The sequence below is a fragment of the Mizuhopecten yessoensis genome, unplaced genomic scaffold, assembly GCF_002113885.1.
Source record: "Mizuhopecten yessoensis strain PY_sf001 unplaced genomic scaffold, ASM211388v2 scaffold7713, whole genome shotgun sequence".
NCBI lineage: Eukaryota > Metazoa > Mollusca > Bivalvia > Pectinida > Pectinidae > Mizuhopecten > Mizuhopecten yessoensis.
Window position 1 is genome coordinate 389160 of NW_018407185.1, and position 18354 is coordinate 407513.

At 36.7% G+C, this 18354-nt stretch overlaps 1 protein-coding gene across 1 annotated transcript; it reads left to right on the plus strand.

Annotated features, from left to right (window-relative positions):
• The first annotated feature begins 12589 nt into the window (after positions 1-12589).
• On the plus strand, positions 12590-15254 carry LOC110454196 (achaete-scute homolog 1b-like). The gene is made up of 2 exons (XM_021503574.1): positions 12590-13306; positions 14870-15254. The coding sequence occupies exon 1, from the start codon at positions 12638-12640 to the stop codon at positions 13262-13264; it is 627 nt and encodes a 208-aa protein (XP_021359249.1). The 5' UTR covers positions 12590-12637; the 3' UTR covers positions 13265-13306; positions 14870-15254.
• The last annotated feature ends 3100 nt before the right edge of the window (positions 15255-18354 follow it).

Consider the following 18354-nt stretch of genomic DNA (forward strand, 5'->3'; position numbering starts at 1 on the left):
GAAGAAAAAGACGCTTTCTCTCACGGAACCCCTGGTCTTATTGTAATCATTCCCTCTTTGAGTTAGCATAACGGTTTTGTTGACATATCGTTTCATTGTCTTTGCTGTTTCTATTTTTGTATTTTTTTTTTCTATCGAGCTCTGTAATTGTACCTGTCTGTTGACATTGTGATATATTTTGTTTTCCTTTTTTCATTTGGGCAATTGTATTTTCCAGTTGTTATATATATTCCTCGCAAACCGAATATAATCGTGGTATGCTTTGGATGAAAACAATAGCCTGTTTGCATATTGTTTGATGTAAAGGCTGTTACAACAAAAGATAAAAGGAAACGTCAGTCGGAATCTTTTTTGATGAGATTTACAGGTGGGACCATAGTGTGTTGGAGAGTGCGAGCTTTATTTATATTCATTTGACATTTGAGAGATAGCTGGAGGAAGAGACAGCATGATAGATCCATAGACAGTCTCTTTTGTGTCTAATACTCCCCCCTCCCCTCCCTCGTTCTCTAACCCTCAGCGCACCCTCCCCTTTCCCCAACACATACAGAGCTCTTTAAACAACATGTTAAGTTTGTTACCTTTCTGATAATAATACCACCATAAAATTGTCTTCACCATTTTGTAATTGTCATACGATATACCAGTTAATAATCACACCGGAAGCACGAGCTTATGGATTGTACGTACGTGTCAGCTCCTGTTCCGAGTGTGAATACATCGTAAATAGATATGCTCTTTAGGCCAATAAATTCCGTTCCTATGGTTTTGTACAAGAGAATCTTTGGTAACCTACATACACATTCCTGTTTTAAGTAACTTCCAATAACCTACGTTGCCTTTGCTCTGTTCCAGAGAATAGTCTTTGGTGACATTCGCATGTTTCTTACTTTGACTCGTGTGACGTTATAACATGTGCCACATGTGGTGAAGGAAACTTTAACAAGGCTGGTTTATCTTCTTGGTTTTGTTAAGGCTAATGATGCTTTCCTTTTTGTTTTGGTGTCGTCAATCCTCTTGGTTTTTTAGGCTAATGATGCTTACCTTTTTGTTTTGGTATCTTCAATCTTCTTGGTTTTCTTAAGGCTAATGATGCTTTCCTTTTTGTTTTGGTGTCGTCAATCTTCTTGGTTTTGTTAAGGCTAATGTTTCCTTCCTTTTTGTTTTGGTGTCGTCAATCTTCTTGGTTTTGTTAAGGCTTATGATGCTTTCCTTTTTGTTTTGGTGTCTACTTCAATCTTCTTGCTTGTTTAAGCGTATCAATTTGAATTTTTCGCTCTTTTCATTGTTTGCTGACGTTCCGAGACATTTTCCCTCAAGGAACCCTGTTCCACTGCACTGTTGTGTTTCGTAAATACAGTTACCTCCCCTTATTTTTGTCTGGACCAGGCGTTCTGAAAAAAAGGAGTGGAACCCGGGACCGCCGGTTTACCTCTCTGACACCCTACCAAATGAACTAAAGGGAAATTCTCCCCTGTCGAGTCGGTAGAAAGAGACTAGTATTTTACCAAAACAATGGACATTATTATTCTATGATGAATAAATTTATGTAAAACCGTCAAGTTGTCGTTGTTACGCAGTTACGCGAAATCCGTTTCTACATTTTTGCTTATTAAGCTCAATGAAATAAATAAATTCAGTTTGAAGAATCATTTAAGCCTACTGCAACTGGTTTGTGTTTTTCGAAGGCGAAGTTAAATACAAGTATACAACTGCATAGCACCCCTGCAGGTCTGGGACCGAGAAAAAAATGCACCGGGGAAACAAGACAAAAATAAATCTGCTGCACCCATTGCAAAATTTGGGATTTTGTTTTCTTTCTGCTCCTACCTCCCTTTTATTTCCTGGTGCCTTGCTTGGCAATACCTCACTTTTGGCTTTAATGTTGAGTGTTCGCTCAAGTGAGGAAGGAAATGGGTCCTGTCCCCAAGCTGGGACATACCAAGCCATGACAAATGGTAGTTGTTATTTCCCTGCTTATCGTTCGGCATTTAGGGAAATGGCAACAACTGGTTCATCCGTTGTCAGTATAGGGTGACCGGGCGGAATGCTGTGCTGGGTGTTTTCGGCATGGTATTTCAGTGAGATAGCTCTATAAAGTCGGCATCAGATCCGCGCTATCACAAGGAGGCAAGTTCACAAACAAACCCTGTCTCCGGCACACATACACGCATGCACGTTTTCACAACACGCATGGCAGCACGTCCTTAGCTGTTAACAGGACGTTAAACAATATAAAACCAAACCAAACCAACCATTGAAGCTAGAAAAGTCCTAAGTTGTGATGACATGGTACGGTCCCAGAATCCTTAGCTACCCATGTGTCAGTCCCATGATGTGTTCGCTATCTCTCCTTGTATCCGAGTCAATATCACATTGTCCCCCATGCATTCATAGCGCTTTACCTCTTCTAATTTATTCTTTAAAATATGACCAATCAGAATGCAAGGATGCATTCACTCATGGAACAGTATCATAACACGCGCATCCATCGTGCAGCTGCACAGTAGTGCGACCCACATTGACCTTTGACCTCGTGTTAAAACAATGTTTAATCAGGCAGCTACAGGTCTAGTGTCATGTTAAATAACCTGTAAAGAGTAGCATGGTCAAATGAATAGAGAACAAAGAACGCCGTACCAAGGAGACTCAAGTTTCTTCACCAATAATAAACCTCCACGTAGATTCGCGGGGAACACAACTACCGGACAAACAAACACTAGCTTTTTGATGTAGGTGATCGTTGCTTTTATAGTTTTTGCACTAACAAAAAAAACCTAAATAAATCAACATTTCACTGTAAAATGTTAGTGTTTTGTCGCAGATGCAATATAAAAAAAACCGATAAAAGCTTAGCGCTAGCGATACACACACCGCTACTTGTTGAGTTTAGTAAACGATGCTTTGTTACAACACAACGAGAGTTCACCTTGTAATTAATTTGTATCTCATTTTCAAGAGGCGTTATGTTCGGTTTGCTCCACAACATTTTGCGAGTAAAACAAATTGCAGGTACAATTTCCCGACTTTCTTGAAGCAAATTAATTATCTTGTATTAAATAAAATTAAAAATAACATATTTTTTCCGATAGCACTGATACCGGAACATTGTCATGAGTTACACTGATACAGGAACATTATCATGAGTTACACTGATACAGGAACATTGTCATGAGTTACACTGACACGGGAACATTGTCAAGAGTTACACTGACACGGGAACATTGTCATGAGTTACAATGATATAGGAACATTGTCATGAGTTACACTGACACGGGAACATTGTCATGAGTTACACTGATACAGGAACATTGTCATGAGTTACACTGATACAGGAACATTGTCATGAGTAACACTGATACTGGAACATTGTCATGAGTTACACTGATACAGGAACATTGTCATGAGTTACACTTATACCGGAACATTGTCATGAGTTACACTGATACAGGAACATTGTCATGAGTAACACTGACACGGGAACATTGTCACGAGTTACACTGACACGGGAACATTGTCATGAGTTACACTGATACAAGAACATTGTCATGAGCTACACTGATACTGGAACATTGTCATGAGTTACACTGATACAGGAACATTGTCATGAGTTACACTAATACAAGAACATTGTCATGAGTTACACTGACACGGGAACATTGTCATAAGTTCGAATCAAATGGCTTTTATACTTTTCTCTCTCGTTGCTTTTATTGCTTAATAGAAAATCACCATTTTGTAGATCCTGTATTTGGTGATTTAAGCAAATAATCTAACTCAAGTTATCTAGTTTTGACGAATTATCTAACTTTAAGTATCCAGTTTTGACGAATTATCTAACTTGAGATATCTTGTTTTGGCGAATAGTGTAGCTTGATGTTTTTAGTTTTGGTGGGTTATCTAGTTTGACATATATAGTTTTGACGAGTTATCTAGCTTTACGATTCTATTTTTGCCGAATTATCAAGAGTGACTATCTAGTTTTGACAAAAACTCTAGCTAGACAATATCTACATTTGACGAATTATCTTGCTCAGAATATAAGAAAAAGCAAGAAAAACAACAAAAAATAAATGTATATTAGAATCAGCGCATATGTTGTTTCACACATGTTCAACGTTTTGTTGGTTATGGCTCGACATTTTTTAATCCTTGATGTTTCGCATCATTAATTTGATTTAGTAAAGTGTTAGATGTTCGGTTCGGTAGGAGAAGACTTAAATATCGGGACTTCATTTAACCTGTGCAAAGGAAGAGAGGAATTGGTAATTTTCGATATATCTGGACCTTATTTATGTTATAGAAAATAATAACAAAAAGTAAATTCCAAAATATTGCTAAAACAATGTGGACAATACTTTATAAAAGACAATTTCCTTTTTGTTAGTTCTTGAAAGTTGGGAATTCATTATCTAATGATAATCAATGCGCTGTTTGAATGATACTACAAATTCATGATAAAGCAATGTTAATGAACATGCTAGTTTATTAGTTAGCAATCTCAAATATGAGTTCAAGATTCATTACTTATTTCATATTCATAATTCCAGCTTTTATCAAACCTTTTGGTATACTTGAACGTTTCCTTACGATAGTGTTATCACACATTGCTCGATAGCAGCGCCACCTAACACCTTACCTGGAGTTACACCTGTCGAGGACTGACCAAGGTAAATACTTGGTCACGTATACCTGCAAGTGATTAGCGTTAATGACGTCACGAATGATAAAGCCAGAATGAGACAAAAGTCTCTCTTTAATTCGTATCTTGAAATATACATTATCTCAACGTGACGTTGTTGAACTACACGCAGAGGAGAACAATTCATCCAAATTTAGGACACATGTGTTTATTTTTAGATATCTCTAACTCAATTTGGACGGTTTTGTTTACGTTGATAATATCTGTATCATCTTATAAAAATGACACTGTTTAGAGGAAATTTCATAACCGAGAGATAGCTTGATAAACATGTAATTTCCTAAATAAATTTGAGTTTTCTTCATATTGTTACGTCACACATTCAACGAGACACTCAAAAACTGTTGATTGAATATCTTGATCGTTTCTAGAACACTTTTCACTTCAACTTCAAGCTTTAATTATCTCTGTTCGTTTGTATGTTTCCGTGTTACGTCCTATTTACAGCTATGGTCATTTAAGGACGTGCCAGGTTTTAGTGGTGGAGGAAAACCGGAGTACCCGGAGAAAAGCCATCGACCTGCAGCCAGTACCTGGCGACTGCTCCACGTTGGTCTCGAACCCGCGACATAGAGTTGGCGGGCTAGAGATCTTAGACGGCCAGACACCTTAACCAACCCGTCTACGTGGCCTCTCATGCTTAAATTAATTTAAATAATTTAAAAACAAGTTTTATGAATTTATGTTGATTAAATTAATCACTCTTGTTGGTCAGGATGGAAGTACGTCAGAGTTCATAATGTGTTAATTTATGTAAAATGATCATATTAAGCATTACGTTCAAATTAGTGTATGAACTGTGTATGCTTGCTTAATGAAGAGAACAGACATGCTTTAGAGAGGGTCAGGTGTATCCAACATTTCAATTATGCCGTCGTGGTAATATCTTTACATTTGCTCTGCATCCTTCCATTGCAATGCTTTAAAAAAGCAATTGCTGTTATGAGACTATAACAGCATTTGTTATTGTGACGTCATCAATTTCATTGTTGTCATCACTTAATTTGCTGTTCAAAGAACTGTTCGAAATACAGTAACTAAATAAAGCGTCACTACTCTATCAAAATGTAAATATGAATAATGAATATTTTAGCAAATATTGTTATGGTCCTATAACACATATTCCTATTGCTGACAAACTTACATAAAGCTATGCCGGGCTTTATTAAGTTTGTCATCAATAGCAATGTGTGTTATAGGACCATAACAACATTTTCTAAAGCATTCATTGCTTAAAATAACGTCAACAATGGCAAAGTAAATATCGCCAAATAGTGTCATCTTACAGTGCCGCTTATCACGTGGGACAAAACTAAATGAACAGTAAGGTACAAAACTGGTGACATAAAGGAAATATATGTCAAACTAAACTACCTTACGAAGTAGCAAATCACAAATGACATGAATAAACATTCAATTAGGTGCAACAGAACTCCGATTTACTTTATCCAGGAAGAACGCTTACGCTATTTACACCCCTGGAATATGTCATGTAAAAGTCGAAGAAGGCTCAGTGTTCACCACATTGTAGATGAGACAAGAAAACTAGTTTGATCCTTTGATGGACATTAAAACAATATCGTGGCTGCGTAATGGTAAAATTGGCTGTCTTTGAAGTTGGGTGTCGTTCTGCTGTAAACTTCGAGGAACAGGTATCCCCTGGCGATTTGATCAGGGTTATTTTTCCATCTCAGACCAATCAAATCGCTAGCCACGTGCCTTCAACTCTTCTATGACATATTTCAAGGATGCAGAGAGTGTAAGTGTGCTGACTCGCAGAATGCAAGCATTCTATACACGCAACGACTGCGACAATCGGCCAAAGCAGGAATTTAGACATGACATATTGATAATATCCAAAACCAAAAAGGATCAAGGCAGGACCTGGAGCGAAAGTGGCTTTCCAATATGAATACATACCGAAACACTCTCAGAACGAGAGATTTACCACAACCACAATTAGAGACGCCGAACATACACAAGGGGCAACATGGATACATTTATATATATATACATATGTATATATAAGGCTTTATATTGATTTTCTCTCTAAAAATATCATATTATAATATAAATAACATTTTAAAATACCGAACAGGATATCAAGTTACGATTAAATTAAGATATTGTGAAACTGTTAAGGAAAGACAATTTTGGATTTAAAGAAATTGCCACGTAGCTCTTGATGTCCCCCTGTTTTAGAAACAATATTTGTGATATTTGAAAGAGATTCTCCGAACTCCTTATACAACGTTTGTAGGCTATAGAAACACTACCAAGAGACAGATCAAGAAGGACATCAGTTATTAAAAATAAACATGATATGCAAAACATATAACTTTAACGTATACTGTGGAGTTTTTAAGATAAATGGTAGGGAAAGCTTCATTTTTTCCTACTTAATAATCCTCTTCCACACATTTAAATTAGAATGCGATGTCCTGTTGTTATAAATATTGTAAAATCTGTTTTCTCTGCCAGATATATATCTTGTTTGTGATTTTCTGTGGGAGTCATCAACTACATTTAAACCCACATTCACAAAGTATTGAGAGTTTAATCGTCAACATTCATAGATCGATAGTACTGTATAATGCTTTATTTTCGCGTATAATTTATTTCGCGGATGTATGTATTTATTTTTAACGAATACTTGAAATCGCGTTTGAGAGATTGTTATTTCAATATATATATAGTATTTATGTGTATAAAATATTAACGGAATAAAATGGTACTCAACGGGAAATCCATTAAATTGTCTATTTGTTGCATTTTTAATTAACGCGACGGAAATATGTCTGCATCAAAAAAGCGCGGAAATTAGGAGCGTAATATTTGACGGCAGAGTATTATAACTTGACAACAAGGCAAAGCGCCATTTTGAATGGGTTACTCAACGAAATTCTGCCGTTTGCTGATATTTTTTCTGGTAAGAAACTGAAAATTCACGCAATCTAATAAAAAACAACACCACTTATATCTCCACTACAGTGAAGATTTACGAAATTCTGTATGGATGATTACTGATCAATGGTAACATGTAATAAATGTTAATGTTTCCCTCTTATCTCTTCCCATAGTTGACATAGATGTGTGCCTTTTCTCTGTGTAGCAATGTCTTACGTGTTTTGTTCTTGCTATTGGTCCATCCTTACACTAATTTATTGTGAGTGAAAGTCTCAAGGACGTAGTGATTGCATGTAGTTAACACCCGGCCCTGTCGTCCTGCCAGGGTCCCCCTGCCAGCCAGTATGTGGTGTGATCCACAACACCTTGGTTTTTCATTCCAATGTCGACTGGGAGACGTCACCTTCGGGTAGCACGTGACAAACTGAAAAGCAAACAGATAGTGGTAAAAACATTGCCGGCGCGATAAGAAAAAGATGTCAATTTTATATCGTTAATGTGTGTTTAGGTATTAAAAATTGAAAAACAAATCTTGGTTTCTACGAACTTGATTAAAAACATTTGTCAACTTTCTCCATCGACTTGATTAGTTTTTAAATAGTTGTTTCCTTAATAAATATTTTCAGTGGGTTTTTTGTTTTTTGTTTTTTTGTTATACCGTTCAAACGTGAATAAAACAAAAAGTGGTTTTTAACGCAACAATGTGATACAAAATGCTTATTGTCCAAACCATATCTTAGTAATGCTTGATTAAATCTTAAAGTCTTAAAAATTTCAAAAAAGCATCTCTACAGACCTGAAAAAGTCTTGATTCGATTTTGAATTAAAATGTAAGAGTTAACTTTCTCAAAAGATTTCAAACGTAATGGCAATAACAACGGTAACGAACGAGTCATCAGCAGATACCTTAAATATAAACAATGTGAAACACGTGGACACCGCCGTCAAGTGATATACTTAACTATTATTACCTTCTGCTGAGCCACATCGCACTATTAAGTGATGTTAAAGTGTTCAAACTAAAGCCGGACATATGTAATATTTCGCGTCACAACTATAAGAATTCTTGGATCTTCAACAGAAAGTAATAATAGTTCAAGCACATGTCCTGACGATATATTTATTAAAGTTGCAGTTTGTGACTGATAAAAGCGCTTCTAGAGGCAATAATATGCGTCCGTGAGACTTTAAATATCCAGACAGTAGCAGGAATTACTTTATACTACCACGTAACTTATACAAACAGCATCTAACAGTTTATATTTACATTTCCAATACAAAGATGCATTCATAGAGCTATGAATGCAATTTGATCAGCGTCATTTTCAAGCTTCTCTCGCCACCTGGATAAACATGAAGGAACCGTTAAAAGCCAACATTTCGGTGACGTTAGGCTGTTCCGGGAATCTTTTTTGCAATGAAAACACAGACATTTCAATATTGGAAATATAAGAATTGAACGGCATTTTTCAATATTCATGCATGAAATTGAAAATATGCCGCTCCTTCTTTATATAATGCATTCAAATACATTTGACAGAGGTAAAATCTCGATCAAACAAGCAAACAAGCAGACAAAATCTTAGATATTTAGTAAATCTATATGGATTTGACTCAATAGAGTAGATAGGAGAAAAAACCCATACAGAGGTTCCAGATAGTGCTAAGAATCAAGTCAAGAGATTGAATAAATTTCTGTGGTTTACGTTAAGTTTTTAACACAACTGTCTAGGTTTTCACGAAACTGTTATAGTCTTAAAGACATGGTTCATAATTCCGTTGATACTAGTAATCCAATAATCCATGTACCCACGCAATCGTGAATCTTGGGAATAGTACGATATTTGGACCCCACAAAATTATCTGATTGAAAAGTATCCTCTTTTTATGCATATGACATTCGTTGAGTGAATGAATGTCTTTGAAAATGCAAACAGAAAAAAAATTGAACAAGATAACAAATGTTTTTCGTCGAAAAAAAAATAAAAAAAAAATATATATATATATATAAGAAAAATCTGAAAAATAATTGGTCACAAAAATTAAGTAATCTACAGGTAAAGAATAAATTGTGGATTGAGACCCTTCATGATTCGTGCTGAACATTTGTGATAGTTAGAGGTAGCAGTACGTGTTGATTTGGCTCCCTGCATGGCTGACGTCACCCCCCATTTAAGGGCCAAAAGAGTCATTTTTCCTTCGCTGTATATAATTTACAATTAACGACAATACGATTATTTCAGTGGGCATTTGCAACAACCATTTACATCTAAATATTCAAATTAATTTCTCTTGAATTAAACATCAGAGACAAGCAACCATAAAAAGAAGTAGCTAACAAATTTTCTTTGTCATTGTCATCGCTTGAACCATTCACCTTTATCAGGAGCAGAATTTTATGCATGAATTTTTCCGAGAGGAGAGGTTGTTATTGGAAACCAAGTTGTAACAAGCTAAAGGACAAGAAGCGATTTGGTCAAACACGGCTCTAAACGCTTGGTTAGCATATCTAAAGAAAATAACCAACTAGTTGTTATTAGCGTAACATTGGTCAGGTCAAAGGTCATTCGGATATAAAGGCACGTTGCGTCACATATGATATATGAGTCTTTGAAAGCCCGGCGAAGCTCCTCGTAAACTAGCTAGCATTGAAGCAAGGTGAAGATGGAATTACAATACCGACCCCTCTAGCAGGTGAGGCTTGTTGGAGGTGCCCTCCTCCCAAATACAGCACACGTGCATTGAGATAATGTCAGGAGATCCTGTTTGAGGGGTTGTCTGTTGTTACGTTGGACATAGACAACGCCGGTAATGAATAAATAGCATGTTGATGCCATGCAGTTTTGTTTGTCCCGTCCTTCTGTCTTCTTCTGTGTTCACCTTTCGAGATAAACCATCTGTGAAAACTGACAGATATTTAGCATTAATGGTTTAGTCATTTACATCAAATGAAATGTCAACTTTAAAAATATGTTAATGCATATATGTACAAACTTCATGAAATTACATTATCTAAACCAATAGCTAAGTGGTCTAGGAAGATTAATTTGACAGAACTGGCATAAAAATGGAATAAACATATTGTTATAAACATAATCATATTTTCATAATCTTTTGTCTAATCTTAAAGCCGAGTTTAGATAATAACTCGTGAAATAGTACAAGTTTGTGGTTTTTATCTCACCTTGAGCGGAGAGCCTGCAGAAAAGTTTCTTTTTTTAAAGCATTATTGGTTTTTTTCTAGATAGTGTTTTTTTCAAGACTTAAATACAAATATCGAGGTTCAGATACAACTACCGGAGAAGTAGACGGCTTTGTAATATAGATAGAAGCTTCGATCGATTCATTCTTTTCTTTCTCTGATCGTCGGCGTTGCTAATCTCGAAGTTTGACACGACTAACGGAGAAAATGTTGAATTTGTAATATGGACGTCGATCGGGATATATAAATTTCTTTCTCGTGAATCTCAACTACTTGAACGTTGTATATCTCGAAGTTTGACCCGAATGAGGGAGAAAATGATATTTGTTTTGCATAGACGTCGATTAATAAATTTCTCTCTCGTAAACCTCGATTAATTGAACGTTGTTTATCTCGAAGTTCGACACGACTGACTGAGAAAATGTTGAATTTGTAATATAGATGTGATTAATAAATTTCCTTTCTCATTATCTCGAATATTAGACACGACTGACGGAGAAAAAAATGTTGAATTGGTTTTAAGAGATAGGAGCGTGAAGATGCAGATATTGACTTACTCACGCAGACGGTGCTGAATTTATCTTATCGTGAGCGTAACCACGTGATAACTAGTAAAACATTAACAAAGCAACAACTGCTTTATCGCAATATAAACGCAGTTCATGAACGCAACACATAAACGCAATAGTGTTAATGTAATGGCAGCCAAGATTGGGGAAACAAAGCTTAATATCATATGAGATTAATGAAACAAAGTGACACTTTAATTTCTTAAAGGATTCATCTGTAAATTATTGAAATGTGAAAAAAAAACATTTTTGATTGTCAGTTTCATTCAAAAACAAAAACAATATCTGCAAATGTTTCTTTTCGTAACTGTCGATCGTTTTTTTTTAATTCTAAAACATATTCTTGACATCATTATCAAAAAGTTGAAATTAATATCAATCAAATCAGTTGTTGACGTGACGGTTAAAAGGCCTTTGCACTTTAAAACGCAATGAACTTTTTTTGTCTGAGATTGAAATGTTTTGATTTTATTGTAGTAATACTTTACTAATTGTAGTGAAATCAAAACCTTACTAATGAATACAATCAAAGGTGTTGTCAAGGTTTGATATATATTAATTTGAGCTTAAAGTGCAATGATATCGTTAGATTTCCATTGTCCGATTTCGGATTTAAACAGGACGCGACAACTCATTTTGTGATTTGGGCGTTTGATTTTTTTTCTACAAAGGGACGAAAATGAAACATAACACAAGAGAAAGGACTACTCATGGCGCAACCAATCTTATCCCGATTCAGTGATAGTCGGCGGGATCATTGTTAGGTCTAAAGCGCAGTATGATAGATCGGCGTAACTATGTTGCAACAACAGTAACGCGGCGGGCAGCCGAGTCAACAAATCCCCTTCGTTTGTGACGCAATAAATACATAGGAAGGGTTTTCTTAGTGCCCCGTGTTTACATAACAAAGATTTATTGAAAGTCACGTAACCCTTAAATGGTCAGAATTTGAATTTCCTTCACTCATTTAAATCATTAAAGCGAAGGTGCGTTTCACTCCCCCCTGTCATCTTATGCGTTCTTGCTAAGGTACCTCTCGTTCATGTTCACTCGACTGACAAGGGGCACGCGCCGAACCGCGAATGGTGTGAGACAATCTCGCCGATAGCTCAAGGAGGTGGAGCCTATATTATTGTCGCACGCCTTATATAAAAGTCAACACTATGTGACGTGTACCCATCCAAATTTTCCACTACCTTCCGAGAACGGAGTCAAACTACCAGCTAGTGACGTAAGTGACGTATCAAGGCACGCGACATGCACGAGCCAGTTTCACGATTACTGGACATGGAAACCGAGTCCAGAATGCCCGTAATTCCGATGTCCACTATTGATGGTCAGGGAATTTTTCAAACAATGACCATGGACAGACCTTCGTGCATGTTTACAATTTCTCCGCAATCCTCGCCATCCACTCCCGAGGATAAATTTTACAATGTTATGAAGGAAAATGTGAGAGAAATGGTGTGTAAGAGGCGACTGGACTTTAACAGCCACGAAACCTACCTCGGACTGACCAAGCCTCCCACTGTGGCCGTAGAACGACGCAACGAGCGCGAGAGGAACAGGGTCAAGCTCATTAACATGACTTTTGCAACTTTACGTGAACACATTCCAGCTGGTGGCAAAAACGGGAAGAGCAAGAAGATGAGCAAAGTGGACACGCTAAAGGCTGCTATAGACTATATTCGGTACCTACAGCAACTTGTGGACGAACACGATGCTGTCAATGCTGTGTTGGATAGCAACTGTCTTCCAAAATCGGCGATTTCACCGGCTTCTCCGTCGGTGCATTCCCCGACGCCAAGTACCTCTTCGGAGACTTCACACGAAATCCTGAGCGCTGAGGAGGAGGAGCTGCTTGACTTTACCAACTGGTTCTGAAGCTCTTCATCAGAGAACCCGGATGTACCGGTTCAAATAGCGGTAGGTATCCCTCTCTGGGTTCTAATACTTTCTCTCCCCCTCTGACGACCCCCGGGGTAGCTTGGTTTAAACGGTGCTGTTTGCACCCTCCTTGTTTCAAAGGTTGACATTATTCCCTTCTTCAGCCTCGGGAATGCCCATTATATCTCTGAACATAATCTTGTATTAAGAGAAATACCTCATAAGATTACAGTTGCAGACCTCTCCCCAACCTTTATCTCCCGCAACGGGAGTACCACGTAGTTAACACAGTGAAAAAATATCCTCTGTACTATAGCGTAGCCTAAAGGTTTTTCGTGCCTTTTCTTCATTTTGTTGACTACCCCAAACAAACTATTTTCATATAATGCTTGTTTAATCAATAACTTGACCGTCTTTAGATATCATGCATGTGCATACCCTATTTGTATTTGATTTAATTTTAATGTTCCGTGGTCGGTTTTTTTTATATATATATATGCATGAATTTGAAGTAAGGCTCTATGGAGTTTATTTCTATATAAAATCTTAATAAATTTACGTGCAGGTAGCAAAAGGTTCAACAAATAAAACAGGTAAATGATTTATGGAGATTTTTATTTTTTTAAATGACGATTTTCAAAATTATTTATTTGATAAATATTAATGAATAACGGTGTCACATTTTGATTCGATTTTAATGTTATGCAAACAAGTTTGTGGTTTATTAAAATAAACTACCATGATAATCTGATCGCCTTTAATTGATCAAAATATCCAATATTTGCTTAAATAAATTCTGAATCGATGTCACTCCGGAAAACGAGTCACCATCAATGAGCCGTTTTCATTGTATCACAATTTGCTACGATGAAGTCTCAAAGCACAATTGTCGACTGTTAACGAGATCAAGGGACTGCAATTACGAAACGGTCTGACACCGCTTGTCAAGAAAATTGTTTAAATATAAGTGTTAAACAATCTTAACGATGAAAAGATGTTATCGTGAGCTATGAGATAGAGGAACCGTGGATCAATAATGCGGACACAAAAGTGTCGACTGAATTGATAAGGTTATATTTGTAACCGTTGTGGGTGACACCCTTAATCTCTTAGCGGTTCTGTTGGTTTGATAACCCCCGTGGAAATACTCGTAATCTAGCTCCTCCCTAGATGAAGACATGCGAAATGGGCATCGCTATCTCAACATAACAAAAAGAACTTATCTATTTAAAGATAGGAATTATTAGCGTTCTCTCGTATGGGTGCTCGCGTATGACAGTTACTCGGTAAAGTAAACATATAAATACATTCGAGTCAAAGTCGTTTGTTGAAGTGTGTAATTTACCGGTAGTAAAACGTTACCTGAATCATTTTAAAGGTAATGAATGGTTCATCAACCTATTTCAAGTGTAATAAAAGTCGTGCGTAACAGGAAAAGGAGTAAAGGAATTAGCATAAATTCTAATCAAATGTATCCGGTTTTTTTACCGGTATATGAAGTGATGGTTTTGTCATTAGATCGATATATAATGAAATGATCAGATGTTCACATACTAGGGTCTGCTCTTTGGTTGATATTTTGTTGTCTTTAATATTTTTCAGAATAGCGTGTGTTCTTCAAGGCCCCGCCCTCGGTAACGCCCCCTATCGATTCCGCTGCGCCTGATTGGTTCCGATATTGAACCGCCATGCAAGCTGCAAACAGTGGCGCGAGTCGGAAGACGGTGATAGAAATTCCGGATAAGCACTGCGGGTCAGCGTCACGGCTAACCAGTATAGAAATGCAGAGACTATCACGTAGGACAGACAGACAATGAGATGGTACACGGGTGTGTACAGGTGTGCACAGATCACGTGACTCAGGCTGACAAACCCTGCTTGTCATTAAAAAGGACGCATGTGTGTAAAATTGCTTGGTCTGATTGCGGAGTGCTGGCATTATTTTTAAAACGCATTCAGATATATGTATAACTATACTGTTTACTATACCGACAGATATATATATATATTTTTATATACATGTAAAAGTTAAGCTTTACAATTATTTTTAAAATGCAATTAGTGCTCTTTTATTTATAGCTTTTTATTTAAATTATGATGATTAATTATGTTTTAATTCAATAATACCGGTAAATCTATGCAATATTTACGTGTTTGTAAAATTCTATTTTTGCTATATAAATCTTATATTTGCTCTGATGATGAAATAAAATGTATAATTATCAAAGCAGATTTCGTGATCTCGTTACTTCTCTAGCGATTGACTGGTATGTAAAAACCACCCAAACCATGCCTATTGATAAATTCTAAGGTTTTGACTTTTACGAACAACACCGAAGTTTTATACATAGATGATTTTTCGTCAATGTGTCCTGACTAGCAAGGTTTCACTGAACACATAAACCAAAGTGTCAAGACTAACAAGGTTCCGCTGTACACATAAACCAAAGTGTCTAGACTAACAAGGTTCCGCTGTATACACAAACCAAAGTGTCCAGACTAACAAGGTTTCGCTGTACACACAAACCAAAGTGTCCAGACTAACAAGGTTCTACTGTACACACAAACCAAAGTGTCCAGACTAACAAGGTTCTACTTTACACAAAACACAAAGTGTCCAGACTAACAAGGTCCTATTGTACACACAAACCAAAGTGTCCAGATTAACAAGGCTCTACTGTACACATAAACCAAAGTGTCTAGACTAACAAGGTTTTACTGTACATACAACACAGAGTGTCCAGACTAACAAGGTTCTACTGTACACACAAACCAAAGTGTCTAAACTAACAAGGTTCTATTGTACACACAAACCAAAGTGTCCAGACTAACTAGGTTCCATCGTACACAAAGCAATGTGCCCAGATTAACAAGGTTCTTCTTAACACAAACCGAAGTATCTAGACTAGCAAGGTTCTACTGTACACACAAACCAAAGTGTCAAGACTAACAAGGTTCTACTTTACACACAAACCAAAGTGTCCAGACTAACAAGGTTCTCCTGTACACACAAACCAAAGTGTCCAGACTAACAAGGTTCTACTGTACATACAACACAGAGTGTCCAGACTAACAAGGTTCTACTGTACACAAGAACCAAAGTGTCAAGACTAACAAGGTTCTTCTTTACACACAAACCAAAGTGTCCAGACTAACAAGGTTCTACTGTACACACAAACTAAAGTATCTATACTAACAAGGTTCTACCGTACACACACACCAAAGTGTCAAGACTAAAAAGGTTCTTCTTTGCACACAAACTGAAGTGTCCAGACCAACAAGGCTCTACTGCACACATAAATCAAAGTGTCCAGACTAACAAGGTTCTACTGTACACACAAAACAAAATGTTCAGTATAACAATGACCCACTGTATACACAAACCAAAGTGAGTGCCCAGACTAGCAAGGTTCCACTTAATACACAACGCAGAAGTGTCCGCACTAACAAGGTTCCACTTAATACGCAACGCAAAAGTGTCCGGACTAACAAGGTTCCACTTAATACACAACGCAAAAGTGTTCGGACTAACAAGGTTCCACTTAATACACAACGCAAAAGTGTCCAGACTAACAAGGTCACCCTGTCAAAAAAGCACAAACCAAAGTGACGTACTAACAAGGTTCTACTGTACACACAAACCAAAGTATCCAGACTAACAAGGTACCACTGTACACACAAACTTAAGTGTCCAGACTAACAAGGTTCTACTGTACAAAATTGTCCAGACTGACAAGGTCACCCTGTCAAACAAAAAAACAAAATTGTCCAGACTGACAAGGTCACCCTGTATTTACTACAGTTGCGTGACGTCTCATAGCTAAAGTACGTAGTTGTCAATTTGTTTTTATGTTTTAAAGTGATTTTTTGATTTATGCAAAACCGTTAACATAACTGATGTTAATTCGACACAATCGTTGCTTATGATATACTTTTATGACAATAAAATTACGTAGAAATATTTTATAAACTTTGTGTAAATACAGCGATATATTGCCAGAAAAAAAACATCATTTGGTATAAATGAAATATGAAATGTATATATAATGATTATAATGTCCATTTAATGGCAATTTAACCAGCTTCCGCATGCTACTAATGTAGGTTAAGAGTACATATATCCCTTCGGGCAAGGATATCAAATAATGTAAAAATGTCTTATAGTTTAGGTAAGATTCAAGGAATGTTTTTTTATGAAACATAAAACGGTCAAACAGTAAACATGTAGCTTTATTGCAGCATCATGAATGTATGGAATGAGTCATCGCTATGTTATGTTTAATTTCCTATTTTTATTATTTATTATTGTTGAAAATACTGCGTACTCGGGGCTTCATGCGTATCCTAGAAAATGACTGCAGTTTGGCCGTATCTATAAAACAGCTAAAACTTGTTTCCAGAGGTAGTTGAAATCCCCCATTTGAGAAACTCATGACCCTTCATCGCGAGTCCAGACACGCTAACCGCTACCATTCTTCTGACCAACGGGTAGATAAAACAGTAACACCGGTGAGGAGTTCTGGGTTAAGATGATATATTTAAGAAACGCTTTAAGAAATCAGCTCGGGTCTTTCTGTAATACTTACGATTTCAGTGCTTGCCGAAAACGCCCGATTGATTTACAATTGACGGCGATGAGAAACAATTGTTAAAAGAAAGTTAAACTAAGATATATTATCTTATAAACACAAATTAAAAGTTGTCTGATATTGCAAATTTCTGGAGGAATATATCTCTGGTTCATCTTCTGTACAGGTTACCTCCCTTTCATTCCTAAACTCTATATATTTCAATTTTTTCACAATTTTCACCTTCATAGTTCCAAAAGTGCACATAGCATCATACAATTAAACCTCGATATAATGCCACTCGATTCATCGCCATCTCGCTTACCGCCTACATATTTTGTATATTTTTTACCTAATTTTACAAATGTCCCTCCATTGATTGCCAAACCCCTTTACAACGCCATTTTTCTCTCTGGAACCTATGTTTTCTAAATATTTAAAATAAGACCTGATATGAGAATACTCTACAAAGGGTTGTTCAGTAAAGGGATAAAATACATTTGATATCACAGTGAAATT

What these genes read in the sequence shown, in the direction of transcription:
- LOC110454196 (XM_021503574.1), top strand. Translation starts at nt 12,638, where the DNA reads ATGCACGAGCCAGTTTCACGATTACTGGACATGGAAACCGAGTCCAGA.